This window comes from Parus major, chromosome 4A (assembly GCF_001522545.3).
Source record: "Parus major isolate Abel chromosome 4A, Parus_major1.1, whole genome shotgun sequence".
In the NCBI taxonomy this organism is placed as follows: Eukaryota; Metazoa; Chordata; class Aves; order Passeriformes; family Paridae; genus Parus; species Parus major.
Genome location: NC_031772.1, coordinates 16063846 through 16079248, shown reverse-complemented (window position 1 = coordinate 16079248; position 15403 = coordinate 16063846). Strand labels below are relative to the sequence as shown.

At 47.7% G+C, this 15403-nt stretch overlaps 2 protein-coding genes and 1 long non-coding RNA gene across 3 annotated transcripts; 1 reads left to right on the top strand and 2 right to left on the bottom strand.

Moving 5' to 3' along the window:
• The first annotated feature begins 5 nt into the window (after window positions 1–5).
• LOC107204019 lies at window positions 6–4020 on the top strand. The gene is made up of 3 exons (XR_001521440.2): window positions 6–206; window positions 2600–2700; window positions 3549–4020. It is a non-coding gene; the product is annotated as an uncharacterized LOC107204019 (long non-coding RNA).
• Window positions 2433–6971, bottom strand: TMEM35A (transmembrane protein 35A). The gene is made up of 2 exons (XM_015626771.3): window positions 5787–6971; window positions 2433–2957 (listed from the first exon to the last, which is right to left on the bottom strand). Exons 1-2 carry the CDS (start codon window positions 5904–5906, stop codon window positions 2571–2573), a joined length of 507 nt encoding a protein of 168 aa, XP_015482257.1. The 5' UTR covers window positions 5907–6971; the 3' UTR covers window positions 2433–2570.
• Window positions 6972–7729: 758 nt separating this feature from the next.
• Window positions 7730–14099, bottom strand: TRMT2B (tRNA methyltransferase 2 homolog B). Its single transcript, XM_015626770.3, has 12 exons — window positions 13782–14099; window positions 12958–13012; window positions 12377–12496; window positions 11861–11960; window positions 11651–11721; window positions 11067–11213; window positions 10839–10933; window positions 10106–10320; window positions 9896–9997; window positions 9607–9726; window positions 8578–8677; window positions 7730–7984 (listed from the first exon to the last, which is right to left on the bottom strand). Exons 1-12 carry the CDS (start codon window positions 13955–13957, stop codon window positions 7858–7860), a joined length of 1428 nt encoding a protein of 475 aa, XP_015482256.1. The 5' UTR covers window positions 13958–14099; the 3' UTR covers window positions 7730–7857.
• Window positions 14100–15403: the final 1304 nt, after the last annotated feature.

Below are 15403 nucleotides of genomic sequence, written 5' to 3'. Positions count from 1 at the left end.
TTCCTGCGCCAGGCGCCTCTGCGCATGCGCGGCCCGTGCGGGGCGGGAATTCCCCGTGAGGGGAAGTACTCCCTCCCCTCAGGTGTCTCCTCAGCTATCGGGCAGGGAACGTCAGCCTGAGATTACGTTTTAAAGAGGAGAGTGGGAGGGGAAAAGGCGCATATAAAGCGAGACAGTAACCCTGAGGCCGACCGGAATGAAAAGAGGTGTGTGGAGATAAGAGGGGAAAAAACAGAAAGAAAGAATTAAAGGAAAAAAAAAAAAAGAGTAAATTAGCATCGAGGTCTTACAGAAGGAGTGGATCTGTTCTTGTCACTTCCAGCGAGCACAGATGGCTGGAAGTGTCCAAAAATAGCTATTTAATGCTGGGGGCAGTGAAAGAGGTCAGCCCGCTAAGATAAATACAGAATTCTTGTTACTGGGCTCCAAGATGAGTTGTCTCGCTCTGTAACAAAGAACACGCAGCCACTGCTGCGGGTCGGTTGTTCATATCCCTGCAAATGTGGAAAAAGGGAATTTTTTAGTATTCACTGAGCAGACTGAAGCTTTTACAGAGATAGCCTTTGCTCCTTGGGATGCTTTATTTTATTATTATCATCTCTACAAGGTTCAGTGAGGAATGTTACAAAAAATAAACATGACAATTGTTCCCAAAGGTTTCCTGGGTTGGATGCCTAGGTGGAAGGGCTGCAGCAGTTCAGTTGTGTAGGAATGCACAGCATGGTGTGGGTTTGAGTTAGTGGTATTTTTATTTAGTTCTGAATTAAAACACAATAACCCTAGTCAGGGGCATGGTAGTTAAAGCATCTTTTGGGAAGTAAAGGGAATTCTGTATATATATTTTGGATGACCTTGAGATAGTCTCTGAAGATGAGATTGTCTAATAGAGGCGGCCTTCTGGTTCCTTTGCTCAGGGTGCACATCTGATAAGAATCTAGTCCATCTGGAGCTCTGGGAGGAGGCTTTTTCAGCGCATATATATTTATATATATAAATATATGTATATATGTATATGTACATATATATGTGTATATATATATATGTATTTATATTTATACAGGGCTGCATCTGTTTCAGCAAACTTCAGGAGAAAACTGCATATGAACATCCATCATCAATTTTTATAGAGATACAATGCTGACAGTTTATTTGAGTTACTCACTGCTGTATTTATTGAGTTACTCTCACTGCTGCACTGAACTGTAGCAGAAATTTATTTGAGACTGTTCCAGTGAGATACCCAAATGTCTCTTTTAAATATCTGTGGTTATTAATATATAACCAAGTAGAGTTTATCTGACTTCCACTCTGCATCACCTTGTCTCTCAAATTGCCTGACATGATTCAGCCCATTTTAGGTGGAGTGTTTGACCAGAGGGAAATGTTTCAGACATGTCTCTCAAATAAGAAATTTGTTTCTGTAAAGACATTTTTCTCCAAATTTCAAAATGTTTATTTTTTGACTAATTAAAAAAAAAAAAGAGAAAATAAAAAAATGTAAAACTGAAAACAGACAAACATTAAGAAAACCAGACAAATTTCAGAGGTCACACATGCTCCTTATGACAATCTAAGATTTCAGATACAACACAGGGATTCAGGCTCTGGTAACAGGACTTATCCCAGCTCACTGAGGCTGTAGGTGGGATGAGCAGTGAGGTACCTGCAATTGTTCAGACCCTCATCTACCAGAAATAAACAACAATTCTATAAAGTCACAGTAGCTGTGGGGAGGGAAAAAGAGGAACTTGCAGGGAACTGGGGAGCACAATGCTACTTGCCAACATCAGAGAGATATTTTGGAGTTCTTTGGGCTGTTCTGCTCCCTTCCCCTCTCCAGGCGCCCTTACTGTCTGCCAAGAAGGGTAAAGAGATGCCACTGCCTCGTGTGAAGCAGGCAAAAAACAACTGTTATCAGGCCATTGTCCTAGTTTTGGAGCCTCTGCATGGAAATCAAAGATGTAAACAGAGCATCCCATGTTCTCTCTGGATAACCATTCCATAGAAAGGACTGGGCACAGAGGCAGCAAAGCCCAAGGAATCCCTCTCTCCAACACAACAAACAGCATGTTTTTGGTAACAGGGTCCCTTTTACCTCTTGACCACAGAAAGGGAAATGCAGATATGTGTGTGTGGGGCTGCTCACTGGTCATGTCCTGCCCAGCCACTGTTCTGCGCAGAGCAGTGCAGCCAGGCCAGCTCTGCTGCCATGGGGCTCAGGGCTGGAGCTCAGGACCGATCTCCCCACTGCAGCAGTGCCAGGGTGGCCAGGTCTCTGACCAGGGTCTCAGGCTGGTTTTGCAGCTCCTGCTGAGGTCAGCACTGCTCCAGCCGTGATGCTGACTGCCTCCAAGCTGTCCCTGTGGAAGCTAGCTTGTGTTTTTCTACATTACAGGGCAGCAGCAAAAGCAAGACTACAGTGTAGACATACCTTGTATCTCTCAGACCCCAAGTGCAACTTTATTTAGACAGACAAAAAAAAAATGCAAGTAGGTAAATAAAAACCAAATTTTCTGGGTGATTTTGGAGAGAGCTGCCTCGAGGGTCCGTGTTTCCTCACATGCACTCAACTAGGATACCTTCATTTTGCCTTTCTCAGGAGCTGCTTCATGGATGAGTGGCTGCTCATCCCCGTTCACCGACAGCATCCTCTTCTCTGGCGGCAGCTCCTCGGGCTGGCGAGCGATCAGCAGGCGGCAGGTGAGCAGGATCCCAAAGACCAAGGCGTGGGCATAGCGCTTGAGGGGGTCCCCCACAAGCTGGTGGAAAAAGAGCACAGCCAGCACGAGGAGGAGGAGCAGGAAGTTGGCCACGTCCTTGGGGCGACCAGGCACCAGTGTCATGACAATGCCGCACGCCACTTCCAGGGCGCCAATGCTCTTGCGGAGGAGGATGGAGCTGACTCCCATCTTCTTGAGCATGGGCAGGGCCCGCACGTAGCTTTTGTATGCTCGTTTCTGGAATCAAGCAGCCAAGGACATCATGTGAGAAAGTGAAGGCAAAGGTGACTTCCATTGAAACAGATTGATGTGCAACATGACCTAAAAATTATTTCAGTTGTCACAGACCCCTCTGGCACAATACCCAATCTGTAAAACTTCAGTTTGGGGGTGTATTAAATTATCAATCTGCAATTCCCCCTTTCTAAGCTGTTGTCTCCTCACTGGAAAACAGTTCAGCAACCTCTCATCCATCTTTGGAACTACAGCCAGGCCAGGTGTACCTTACCCTGGAATCTGAGGTTCAGATTGCTGGATTTAGCAGTGCAGAACCATGTTGTTAAAACAAACAAACCTCTTTCTAAGAGTACCTTGTGCTTTAAAATTGGCTAATTCACCCAATCCCTGCAAAGCCAAAGCACAGGAAGTAAATACAAGTCTCTTTCTACTCCAAAGCAACTTACAACATCCCAAAGCAACTTACAGTATTCCAAAGCAGCTTACAGTAGTTATAGGCAGTGCAGGCTTAGGGTGGTACTAAACATCAAAGCTGAGATTCACCAGTCCTCTCCTGTGCTTACATACCTTTATGATCCTTTCTTTCCTCAGGTGAAAGCAAGCTGACATTTGATATTATTTGCTCCCTGGTTTATGCTGGATTTAGAAGCAGTGTAAGTTGCAAGACAGCCTGCTTACATAGCTGCCTCATTCTTTCGGGGAAAGAAACAACCTTTGTCCTTACACGTATCCAGGTTCTTGCATTTGAACATTAGGTGTCGGTGACCCTAATGTTTTGTTTGGGGTTTTTTATCTTTTTGTTCTGCAATCAAGTATTTCCTTTTATAGATATATATTTTAATAAAGCTTCTATATTCAGCATGACACCGAAATTATTTCCACTTTTACTTGAGTATAATAACCCTGAAGACATTCTTGACATTGTGTTCTCTGTTTTCTAATCAGCATGAGGGAAATGGAAGCCAAATCTCAGGTACAAGATTGTTCAGCTCTCACAGGCACTGATCAGACTGTGGATTTACTTCCATACAATTTTGGAAATCTGCATTACAGGCATACAGAACTTTCCAACGTCTCCATAGAGTTTGATGCTTCCTTCTGAGAGGCTCTGATGCTTCACAGGTGGTTAAAAAATATCCAGCATTGTCATTTTTGCTACAAAATAATTGAAGATCTCATGACACATTTACTCCAAGTGTTTGCATTGTAAGGATGTATTTTAAACCATCAGTGACTAAAACCTCAGAGCAGAGTATTTTTAAACAGTAGTGAAAAACACACTTTTAAGAAATGTACTATAAGCATGTCCTAGAGTACTCTGGTATTTTAGGTACTTTAATAGGCAAGCTAATGTGTTTATTACTGAATGAAAAACTACAAGTTTGGTATTTTAGGTAGATAACAGAGGTTCTTTGTTTTCTGGGGGCAAAAAGCCATCCTTATGGATTAGCAAGGTCAGGTTTTTCCTAATTGTCTGCATGACCTGGCAGACCACCACAGTATGTAGCACAGCAAAGGCAGGAGGGCCTAATGAGCCATGAATATGTAACAATATGGACTATGAAAAATAATAACACTGTGTAACAGCTGCTTTATAAAACCGGAGATCATTCCTACCTGTAGGCCTGACTGGTGATAAAGCAGAAGGGGACACAGATGCAAAATATTTTACAGAGCAAGCATTTTGCAATGCTCCTAAGGCCTCTGCTTTTTTCTTTTTCTTTTTTTTTGTGTAGCAGAAGCTTAAGAGCTTTGTTTTCTAGGGGTTTTACCTCATGTGTCTCTTGCCCGTGAGTTACTTCTTGGGGATTTTCCTCTGTGAGATCCCTGTGCTGGGCTGCAGACTAGGCACTGCCATTCAGATGTTATTTGAGAGCTAAGGAAAAGCAGCTGGGCAGGTGGAGCAAAGGGAGAGAGAACAGAATATGCTGGAAACTTCTAGCACTATATTTTTAGGGGCACAAAAATTATACTAATCTTTTCAACCACCACAATAAATAACTGGGGAAGCGGGGGGTGGGGGGGCAGGAGAATAAATAAACACAGATGAGGAAGCAAAATGTGGCAGCCAGTCTCCCACCTGCCTGCAGCTCACAGCTGGCAGTGCTCTGCAGCAGGGCTGGCCCTGAGCAGAGAGAAGCATAAACCAGTTCACCAGGTGAGAAATGTACACAATAACTTCTCCATCTTCTCCTCACCCCCTTCCTCTTAGGCAAGAGGGGGAGAGGTTCATTCCCCAGGCCAAAGAGAATAAGAATAATAATAATAATACCTTCCTCTGCAAGCTAAGAATTTCAAAGCATTTCACAATCATTAATTAATCCCTGCATAAGTCTGGTGAGGTAGGGACAGTCAAGTCAGTATCATTATCCTTGCTTTAAAGCATCGAGTTTTGAGAATCAACATCTGCCAGAGCAGGCATCTGCTTTTCCTACCCCCATCCAGTGGATAGATTTCCCCTGAGGGATCAGCTGTCCCTGCCTGCTGCATGTCTGGCACTTCTGCAGGCCTTGCTTTTAGAGACCCTTGTGACCCCAGCTTCTTTATGCTGTGTGTGCTGTGCCACCCATCCTCCTTGCCTCCCCTCCCCATCCTTATCCACCAGAGGTTTCTCCGTGGATAGGCTCATCTGGAGCCCAGGCGAGGGCTGCCAGGATATCCTGGGTACTGCGTATTATTGGCTTCTCTCCATGTCTGTCACGTAAGGAGTCAGATCAGCTTCTTCTCTCCTGCCCCTCGCTCGGGGCTCCAGGGCAGTCACCCCCAGCGTGCCCCACTGCTCCTGCGGCAAGAGCCCTAAAGCACCTCCCTCCGTGCTGCCCGACTCACCATCTCATTGTAGGCATCCCTGCTGAGCCGGGGGGTCAGTTTGATGGTCCCCATAAAGACGAAGAAGAGTCCCAAGGCCACCGAGAGGGCGACGATGGTGATGGTCCTGGGAGATGCCATAGAGCCGCAGGGATCCGGTCCTAGCGAGGCCTTGTGGCTCTGGCTGCCAGCCCGGGTGGGAGGGAGTCCGTCACCATTGAAGGCTGTAGGAATAAAGCTGCAGAGGCAGGAGGATGACAGCGGGAGGGGATTCAGCCTCCTCCACTCAGCAACCCCTGGGTCCTAAAGCCCTGCAGCCAGAGCCACTCAGCTCCAGCACTGGAGCGCCGAGAGGAACTCATCCTCTTGTTACCTTGCGTGTTCCATAAATCGCCCACAGAAAGCCGAAACTGAGTCAATTCTAGGGACGTGGGATGGCAGCCAAAGACAGAGCACACTTACTCATTAGTGAGGAAACAAGGACGTTAGCAGAGGGCACAGGAGTAACGTGCTGTGGAGGGGAAGTGGGCAGGGGTCTCTTGTACACAGACAGCTTTCAGTTTCAGATATTCAGATACTCATAAATACATATTGTGTTTATTTGCACCAGGAAAGAAAAATAAATGTTTTGTCCCTGTGGCTCTTCTGGAACCTGATGCTCAAAAGGGAAGGTGAGGCCACTTGTGTCATCCGCCCCCATTGCAGGTAAAACCCATCCTGCATGTTCAGCTATCCAGAGGCTAGGGGAAAGGTTTTATGATCCTCTGGTATATTCTGATTTAAAGTCATTGTCTCCCCTGCAATTAATGAAACAAATTTCCTTTTGACCAAAACCTGGCAGAAATTTATTCAGATCTCGCAGCAAGAAACCAAGGTGTAATTACATGAAACAGAACTGCTGGAATATTGCATCCTTTGGTATAAAATGAAAACAAGAGGCTGCAACTGTGTGTAAAAAACCTACACTCATGGGATAGTGCAAGAGTGATACCTCCTATGCTTGTCAGGAACCTTATCATCACTCCTTTTATGGTGTAGTCATTCTCAAGTCCTAAACACATGTTTTGAGCTCCCATAGCTTGAAAACTGGTTGTTGTTATTATTCAAAGCTGAGGACTGGAATTAAAAGTCTGAAAAATACAGGCAACTCTCACACTTTCCTTGAGAATTTATCCGCCTTGATTCAAAACATTCTGGGACTCAAACAACACAAGGGAACTCTGCTCACTCAGACTTCCCGCCCCATTACAGCAGCTCCATCTCTGGAAGAGCTGGAGAAATATAACAACACTGTGAACAGGACAGGACACATACAAAACACAAGAAAAAATTTTAATTAGCTATTGCAGAACATCCTGAAGAGGAAAATATTGCAGCTGATTTTTTCACAGAGCACTTCATATTTAGGCATCAGCAATCTTACTGGAGAAGGGGGAGGCAGATGGGGAAAGAGAGACACTGAAATCTGTTCTTTTTATTTTGTTTTATAGAAAAATCTCATTGCCAAAGCTGGTGCCTCCTCCAGGCAGGGACACCAACAAAGGAATCCCTGGGCTTTCATACTCTTCTATCCTAAATCTCCCACCCATTGCACAACAGTTCTGACCAGTGGAAAATTAGTCTGGTGTCTTCTCACTTCATTGATTTGTGCACAGTCTGTGGGGGAGGAGCCACCCACACCCAGCCAGTGCTGGAAGGCCCGTGACCTTTGTTAGGGACAAGGTCAGCACCTACTCAAGGCTCCTTACCTGGGGCTCCAGTGATTTCCCACTATCCAGAGCACAATTTGCAGCTCAAACACTGAGCTACATACTCCTCAACACAGGGAGAGAGTCTTTCCCAGGCTGCTTAACCAGCAGCCCAAGTTGCAGGGGAAGGAAGGGTGATGAAATGCTACAGAGAACCTTTTCACCCCAGAAATCCAAGTAGTTCTTTGCAGAACAGTGTTGCTAGGCAACCCAAAGTATGAGAAAAAACAAAAATATTTATTTTTATACAACTTCACAGAAAATAAGTTAAAATCCTAACTACATTAGGTCTTCAGGACAGGAGGAGGTTGCTTCCCAAGCTCTCAGAGCTCATTCCTGCCTCCTCAGCGGGTAAAGAGCAGCACCAGCTCACAGTGAACAGTGTGAGGAAACATATCAAAAGGAATAGCCAACACAGGGGCAAATGGCTCCCCTGCCAGCTTCTTCTGTGGGTCAGGTGGGCAGCACAGCCTGTGGAAAGCAAAGAGCATCCTTTAGACCTGTAGCAGAAGCCTTCCCACCACTGGTATCACAATCTAAGGGGGATCCACAAAGGAGGTATCGTGTGTTTGACTAACATTCCTTGGAGTCTGAAGCTGACACTGCCTGAATCCCACTGAATTCATCAATACTGAATCCCAAACCAGCTCTGAAAACCTCAAGGACAAGCTGAACAGTCAGTGGCAAGTTTAAAGCTCCTTTCCTCAGAAGCCATCCCAGCTGAAAGACACTCTGTTTTCAGTTTTGGACTGTCCTTATGGCTGCCTGCAGACAGATTTATCACCTGGGTCTACCCCAGCTAAAGGCTGACCACATAAAGCTACATGATTAACCCCTAAGCAGGTGACAAATCCCCTTGGTTCCACTTTGGTTGGCGAGGGGCCAACCTTCCTGCAGTGAACCTGATGGACTCTGTATCTCACATCCAGATGTGCTTTTTTTTCTCAGAAGGATGCACAATGTCATTGTGCCATGTTTGAATTATTTTCTATTCCTCACTGATGCCTTGTCTGGACTTAATAGGGTCTGCATCCGAGATCAGCAGAAAGGAGGAGAGTGCTCACTCAAGGAAGTTCCTCATGGCTTCACCCTCTGGCTTGCAGGAGATGTAGAGCAGCCTGCGGATGGACCTGCAGTTCCGGATGGCTCGTACAACCCTGTAATCTGAAAAAACAGACAGCCTGCTTTCCCACCACCACCCTGAGCTCTCCAGAAGTAATGACTGAACAGCATCACAGAATTGTCAAAAATACAGATGCATATTTTGCCATGCTCTGTCTTGGAGTCTCTCAGGAGACCACAGGTGTGACCCACACTCCTGACAGCTTAGACAATTTGGCAGGCAGGGAGCCAATGAGAGAAGCCAATTGCAGAGAGCAATGGGAGAAGTCCCTCTGCTTCCCAGGGAGATGGAGGATGAGAGAAAAAATGTTACTCAATTAAGCAAAGGCATATAAAACCTTCCACACACACTTGTGAGAGTGCATCTGGGTACCAGGACCAGTGAGTTCCCAGTATACACTCCAGGGAAGACCACTAAGACAATTTGAGGGCTGGGGAAGAGAATGTAAGCAAGGATCCATTAGTGCTATCTTCAGGGATGTCATAGGGGATTACAGATAACTGTAATCTCAGAGGGGCATGAGAAGAGGATGAGAAGCATTAGATGTATGGCAGCAAGGGAAAATTATGATTAAAAATGTTAGGGAAAACATTTTCAGGAGAGGAGATACACCCCTGGACACATTCAAACCTCAGCTAGGCTTTATATCCCTATGCAACTTTATAAAACTCTGAAGTTTGCCTTGCTATAGTTGGGAGATTGCAGCACCAACCTCCAGAGGTCCCTTCTCTCTTAAATAATTGTGTGAGCCTTTGTGAAATTGTGTGAAAGATGGAAAAAAGATTAGAGCTAAAGAGAAAGCACAATGAAGGTGCTGAAAACAGCAAACTTTATGGGATTTTAGCTGCTGTCAGTGACAAGAAATGAGAGACTAAGCAAAGAAAGGGTTTGGAGCCAGTATAACAGGTCTCACAGAACTTGTTCAGAACTCTCTGTTTACAAGATGAAAATAAATAGCATTTTCTCTCACGTAGGCCAGCCCGAGAAGGGTTCACCACAGCAACAAGCGGTCGGGCATCCTCCCACGATGCCAAGAGCTGTGGTAACACAGCCTCTGCCTTTCCACTGTGAAACTCACAGTTTGAGATCCCTGTGAAACAAAAAAGCAACCACATGAACTGAATCTCACCAAGAGTTAGGTGTAACATGAACCACCCTGTGCTGTGTGAAGGTAACTGGTGAGGGTTCCTCTGCTCACTTCTACTCTGATTTTTCAGCATTTAGTTTGAAACTTTTTGCCACAGCGAGTTTGAACTCACCATTGAATGCTGCATTCCACTGAGCATCCTCTATTGCCTTCTCCACCACCTCAACACCAATAACCTTGGACACCTGGTGAGCCAGAGAGAGACCAATTGTGCCTGGAAACACAGGAAACAAATACTCCATACAGTCATGATGAAGAATCGGGCCTTTACATAGTGACAATCAGCTCTGGAATGCAAAGCTCTGGGAGCCCAGGAACCCACCTGTTCCACAGCAGATGTCAAGGAGAACAGTGTCCCCTGTAGCCTGGCAGAGCTCCCCGACTGCCTGGTACAGAACTTCTGCTCCAGCTGTGTTGACTTGGAAAAAGGCGTCTGGAGAGATGCGAAACTTCAGGCCGAGCAGTTCTTCGAAGATGTGCGGTGCTCCGTGGAGGAGCTGGTAGGGGGACTGCTCGTGGGAGCAGCGTGTCATGGTGCTGGCAGATCACACAAAAAACAGCTGTTAGAAGGCAGCAGAGAGGAGCTGGTTTCCATTCCCAGGGTGCTCATGGGCAGCAAAAGATGGTTCTTCCCCCCAGCGACTTATATTTCATATGAGCCTTTCAACAAGATTAAAGCATTTTGATTCTTTGAAAGGGATCTGTGACTTGCACAGCCTAAATTTCATTAAAAGGATCAAAATGACTTAGCAGAAGGCAGCATTCCTCAGGCCTATTCCCCAGTTTTGCTGCTAATGTGATTTACTGTCTTGGGATAGAAACTGGAAGTTTCTTCTATAAGTTTCCCAGACTCATAATTCCCATGAGGTAGAACCATAGAGTGTTCAAATAAGTCTGGAAAAATAAAAGATGGGGTCATCTTAAAGACACATCTCCAAGAGGGATCCAAACATCTGTCATTCTCTTCCAGCACTCCCTGAACTGGTGGGATTTGAATTTGGTCAGAAAGCGGGTAGGAGAAGGAGGTGTCTGTGTTTCCTTGTCAAGGCGTTTACCTCTCTTGGAAATAAAGTGAAGTCAAGGCACAGACTGCTCCAGGCCCACATGTGAAGAACTCCTTCAGCAATGCTTTCTGAGTAGCCAGTGCCTCCTGTCAAGAGTAAGAAAGGAAAAGCTGCCTCTTTGGGTAACCTGATTAGAGCTCTCTCCCCAGCAACACACCCAGCAGGCTCAGCTCAGCCAGGTATCTGCTGTGCCTCTTGCCCTCTCCTCCATGTGCTCACCTGGCCCAGCTGCTGGGGGTGGAAGGTGATGATAGCCATGGTGTGGCCACAGCTGGTGGTACGAACCACGAGCTCTCGCCAGTGTCCCCCTTCATGGAAGAGGATGCAGGAGTCCAGGGGGGAGCGAGAGATGAACTCCTCATAGCACTGAGGGGAGGGGAAATGGCACCTTTAGTACCATGCAGACAACTGCCCTGCTCTTAACCCCCCAGACAGGCAGCCCTTCTACCACTGTGGTCTGCTTCTTCTGCTTGATTTCCATACATTGGGTGAAAGCTCCTTCCAGGCTCTTGAAAGACAACACATTTTAATAATTCCAATTTGCAATTCTTATGTATTTTAATAGATTGCCAGGAATTCATTGTCACTTGATTAACTTCATTACTTGTGGCACTTTATGGGCTGCAATATTAACATGTGAGTTTTTATAAAAGTATTTATCCACCAACTAGAATGAAAATTTTCAGAACATGAAAATGGACTTGAAAACACAGTATAATAAAAATTACAGAGTTCTCCCAAGTAAGAGTTATTGCAGTCTCTTTATTCCACAGTGAATGGACAGACATGACTTATTTATTTACCTGGGCTACTTGTTTGTGTTTTGAAGGTATGTTCTCCACATGATTTGCTTTCACACAGACAATATTTCTTCCTGTAGAGAGATGGCCGGGTATTTAATTGCTCTGGTTCAGGGAATGTAAAGCACCGTAGCATCTGACATGGCAAACTGTGGAGAGTCCTTTCACAGCTCATGCCAGCAGTTTTCTATGAGTTTCTTGTCCTGCACTGACCTCTGCCAGTTCCTACATACAACCCAACAGTTTTGGGGTTCCCATCTGGTCCTCGGTTCACAGAGAAAGTTGATTTGTTTCGGTAGCCATTAATGATGGGCTGAGGGAGAAAAGAAGAAAAAGCAAAGCCTTGGATTAAAAATAAAAACAAGGGAGGAAAGCCAAACCCCAGCCTGGTTATTCTGTTGCCAACATGGGAAGATGTATATGAATGGGCAAAACACAGAAACAAAGTTTGTGCACAAGAACCCCAGGACTGCCCCTTGGAGACAAAAGTAGCTCTCTGTGACAGAATGGTGACAGGTTTAACAGGGAGGCCTTTTAGGCACAAAAAAAGGGTTCCTAAACACTGGGCTTATTTCACTCCCGGGCAGTCACAAGCCGCAAAGCACAAGTTAGCAAGGACTGACTCAGACACTCTCTGCAGGTAAATGATGCCCTCCATGAGACTCTTGAGCTGTTGAGTGAGATACTGTTCGTGGCTCAGAGGGAAGAGCATTCCCATGGCACACTCACCGAAGGGACTACAGGCTGCAGAGGACAGCAGAGCCCACCAGGTTTCTGTGCATCTATGCCCAGCTCCTCAAGACGAGATGCCAATGTCTGCAAAATCTTCCTCTGGCTTTCGTACTTGACCTGCAGAGGAGTTCTGAGGCAGAAACACTCTCATGGGACCACACAATGGTGGGCAGCTCTTCATCACCCACCTCTGGAGAGTCCAACAGGAGGAAAAACTGCAAGTGAAAATATAGCCCCAGAGGAACTCTGGCCTTTTCATAACCACAGCTGTTTGGAGAAACAGGAAGAAAGAAAAATCGTGTCTGTGGTCCCCAAATACTGGCCTACAACATTTTGTCTAACCTGAAGCCCCAGTGAAGCACAGCAGTCTCACAGAGGCCAGGATCACTGTGCAAATGCCCATCCTCTGTACTACAAGGAACCTCCCAGTTCTATCCTTCACAACCACAGGATTAAAGCAGTAGTAAATGGGGTCTGAACAGTTTGCAGCATTATGATGCTAAGGGCTACTGTTCAAGGGGATAGGAGGGACAGCTGGGGCAACACAACAGAGGAAAGTCTGTGCAAACTCATCTTACCTGCAGCTGCTCTTGGTAGGGAAGTCTCCACAGTGGTGTCACTGCATTTGCTAACCTGGAAAGCAGAACAGCAAGGCAGTGCCCAGAGCTACTCGACTCCTGACTCCTATGGCATAACATCCTTGTTAGCTACGTCATGGGCAGGACTGTTCTCGTGTGGGCTCTGCACCAGGGCTGGCTGTGAACACCCAGACTCCCAGGGAACCACAGTGAAATGCAATTTGTGTGCAGCAGGAGGGAATTGCAAGCTGCCCATTCTCACTGACCCAGCCACCCACACAGAAGTAGAGATAAACCTCAGAACTTGCCACTACTCATATGAAAAGCAAAACAAGCAAGAACAAAACATATAAAAGCTGGTTTAAAAAAAAAAATAAATATATATATAAATGTGTGTGTGTGTGTGTGTATACATATACCTTAAAAAGAGCCCTCAAAAAAGAGGTGATGCTGATATGATTCAAGCACTCATAAATGACTCTCTGCAACCATGGGGAACAGCACCCCACAGCTGGATAAGTTGCAGCTATTGCCTACCTAGGATTTTTGGAGCTGCTTCCAAAGCACCCAGTGCCAACTACCCCGAGGTCCAGGACTGCAAATAGGCTATCACTTTTTGCTTGTCAATATGGCAATTATTATCTGCTCCTTTTCTCTCAGAACTTTGTTTTCTCCACTATCCCCTCCCCAGGCCAGACTCCAGGCAAACGAGCCCTGGATCTTTTGTTCCTACGGGGTGGAAGTAAACCCCCAACACACCACGTCCACAGCTTTAGGTGCTTGCTGCTTTGAAAGAATGCTCGATCATTTTGGAGAAGCCATACCTCTCCTCCCAGGAAGGCTCTGGCAGGCTGCAGCTCACGCTGGCCTTTTTCTTCCCTTGGCACATTGCTGCTGTGGCTGTCAGCAGGCCGCGGTGCGGAGCGGGCAGGCTGAGCGGGGAGAGCGGCGGAGGGCGGAGGTGGCAGCGCGGTGGCCTCAGCACACAGGACAGAGCCATGGCGGGGGCGAGGGGCTGCGCCCACCGCGGGCAGCCGAACAGCGGCACGGGCTGGAGACCCGGCCCCGCTCCGGGCAGTGACGGGGACCCGCTCCAGCAGCGGCACCGGCGGCCGGCGGGAGCGGAAGGGGCGCGGTGAGAGCCCGGGGACCTCCCCGTGGCCGGCCCCGCGCTGCCCGCGGATTGCCGGCGGCGCTGGGGAGGCTGAGCTTTCACCCCGAGCCGGTCGGACACGGCTAGCAAAGTGTCACGGCAACTGAGTGGCCGCGCTGAGCTGGTCTGGGACAGACTGGAAGCTCAGTGCCACCTGCCACCAAGCCTGTCCGATGGGACACTCAGGACAGCGGAGAGAGCAGGAGGGAAGGCTGGCTGCCGTGTCACCTCGCAGGATGTGTGCAGCTGGGTACATGTGGACAGGAGGGCAAGAACAGCCTCTCCCAGCCAGCCCAGGCCGTGCCTCCAGCAGATGCTGAAGGAAAAGCGGGGATCACGCAAGCACACGTGGCCACATGCTCACTTAACTCCCTCGGGCACCAAATAATCTCTGCGCTGGGGATTCCCCGAGTCAGGCATCGTTTATCTACTTAGGGACCCCGAGAGTTCTCTTGTCCACTAGTTTACCTCCACAACTCCCTGAAAGGTGGTTGCAGTCAGGTCTCTTTATCAGGCAGAAACTGACAGAACGAGAGGACACAGTCTTAAACTGCGCCAAGGGAAATAGAGGTTGGATATTAGGAATAAGTTTTTTTATAGAAAGAGTGATAAAGTACCGGAATTGACTGCCCGGGGAGGTGGTGGAGTCACCATCGCTGGATGTGTTTAAAAAATATTGGATGGGGCACTCGATGCCATGGTTTAGTTGAGGTGTTAGGACATGGGTTGGACTCGATAATCTTGAATGCCTCTTCCAACCTAGTGTTTCTGTGATTCTGTGATACCTGCCACTCTTCCATGTCACCTAAAATTCCTGCAGCCACACATCCTTTGGCCAGGAGGCTCACCCACCCACCTTCTACCATTTGGGTGAATTGTTCTTGTGTGAACCTGGCTGCTGCTGTTTCCTCCAAGAGCTCCAAGCTTGGCAGTCTCCCCGCCCGGTCTCGGTCCCGGTCGCGGTCCCGGTCCTCGTTTCGTCCCGTCTTTTCCCGGTGAGGCCGGAGCAGGGGCAGGAGCGGAGATCCTCCACGCCGCAAGGGGGCGCAACACTGCTCAGGCCCGCTGCGTGCCTGGGGCGGTGCTCGCGGCGTTTAACCGCGCCCCGTGGGCGGGGCCTGTGCTGCGTGGCCACGCCCATCGTGGCTGGTGACAGCTGGGACGCGCCTCTGCAGTAGCCGCGCCTTCTCCACGCCCCATTGCCCACGAGACGCCGGTGCGAGCGCTGATTGGTCGGCCGCGCGGGGCGGGGCGGGCGCTGATTGGCTGGCGGTGCGCGGCGGAACGCGGCCC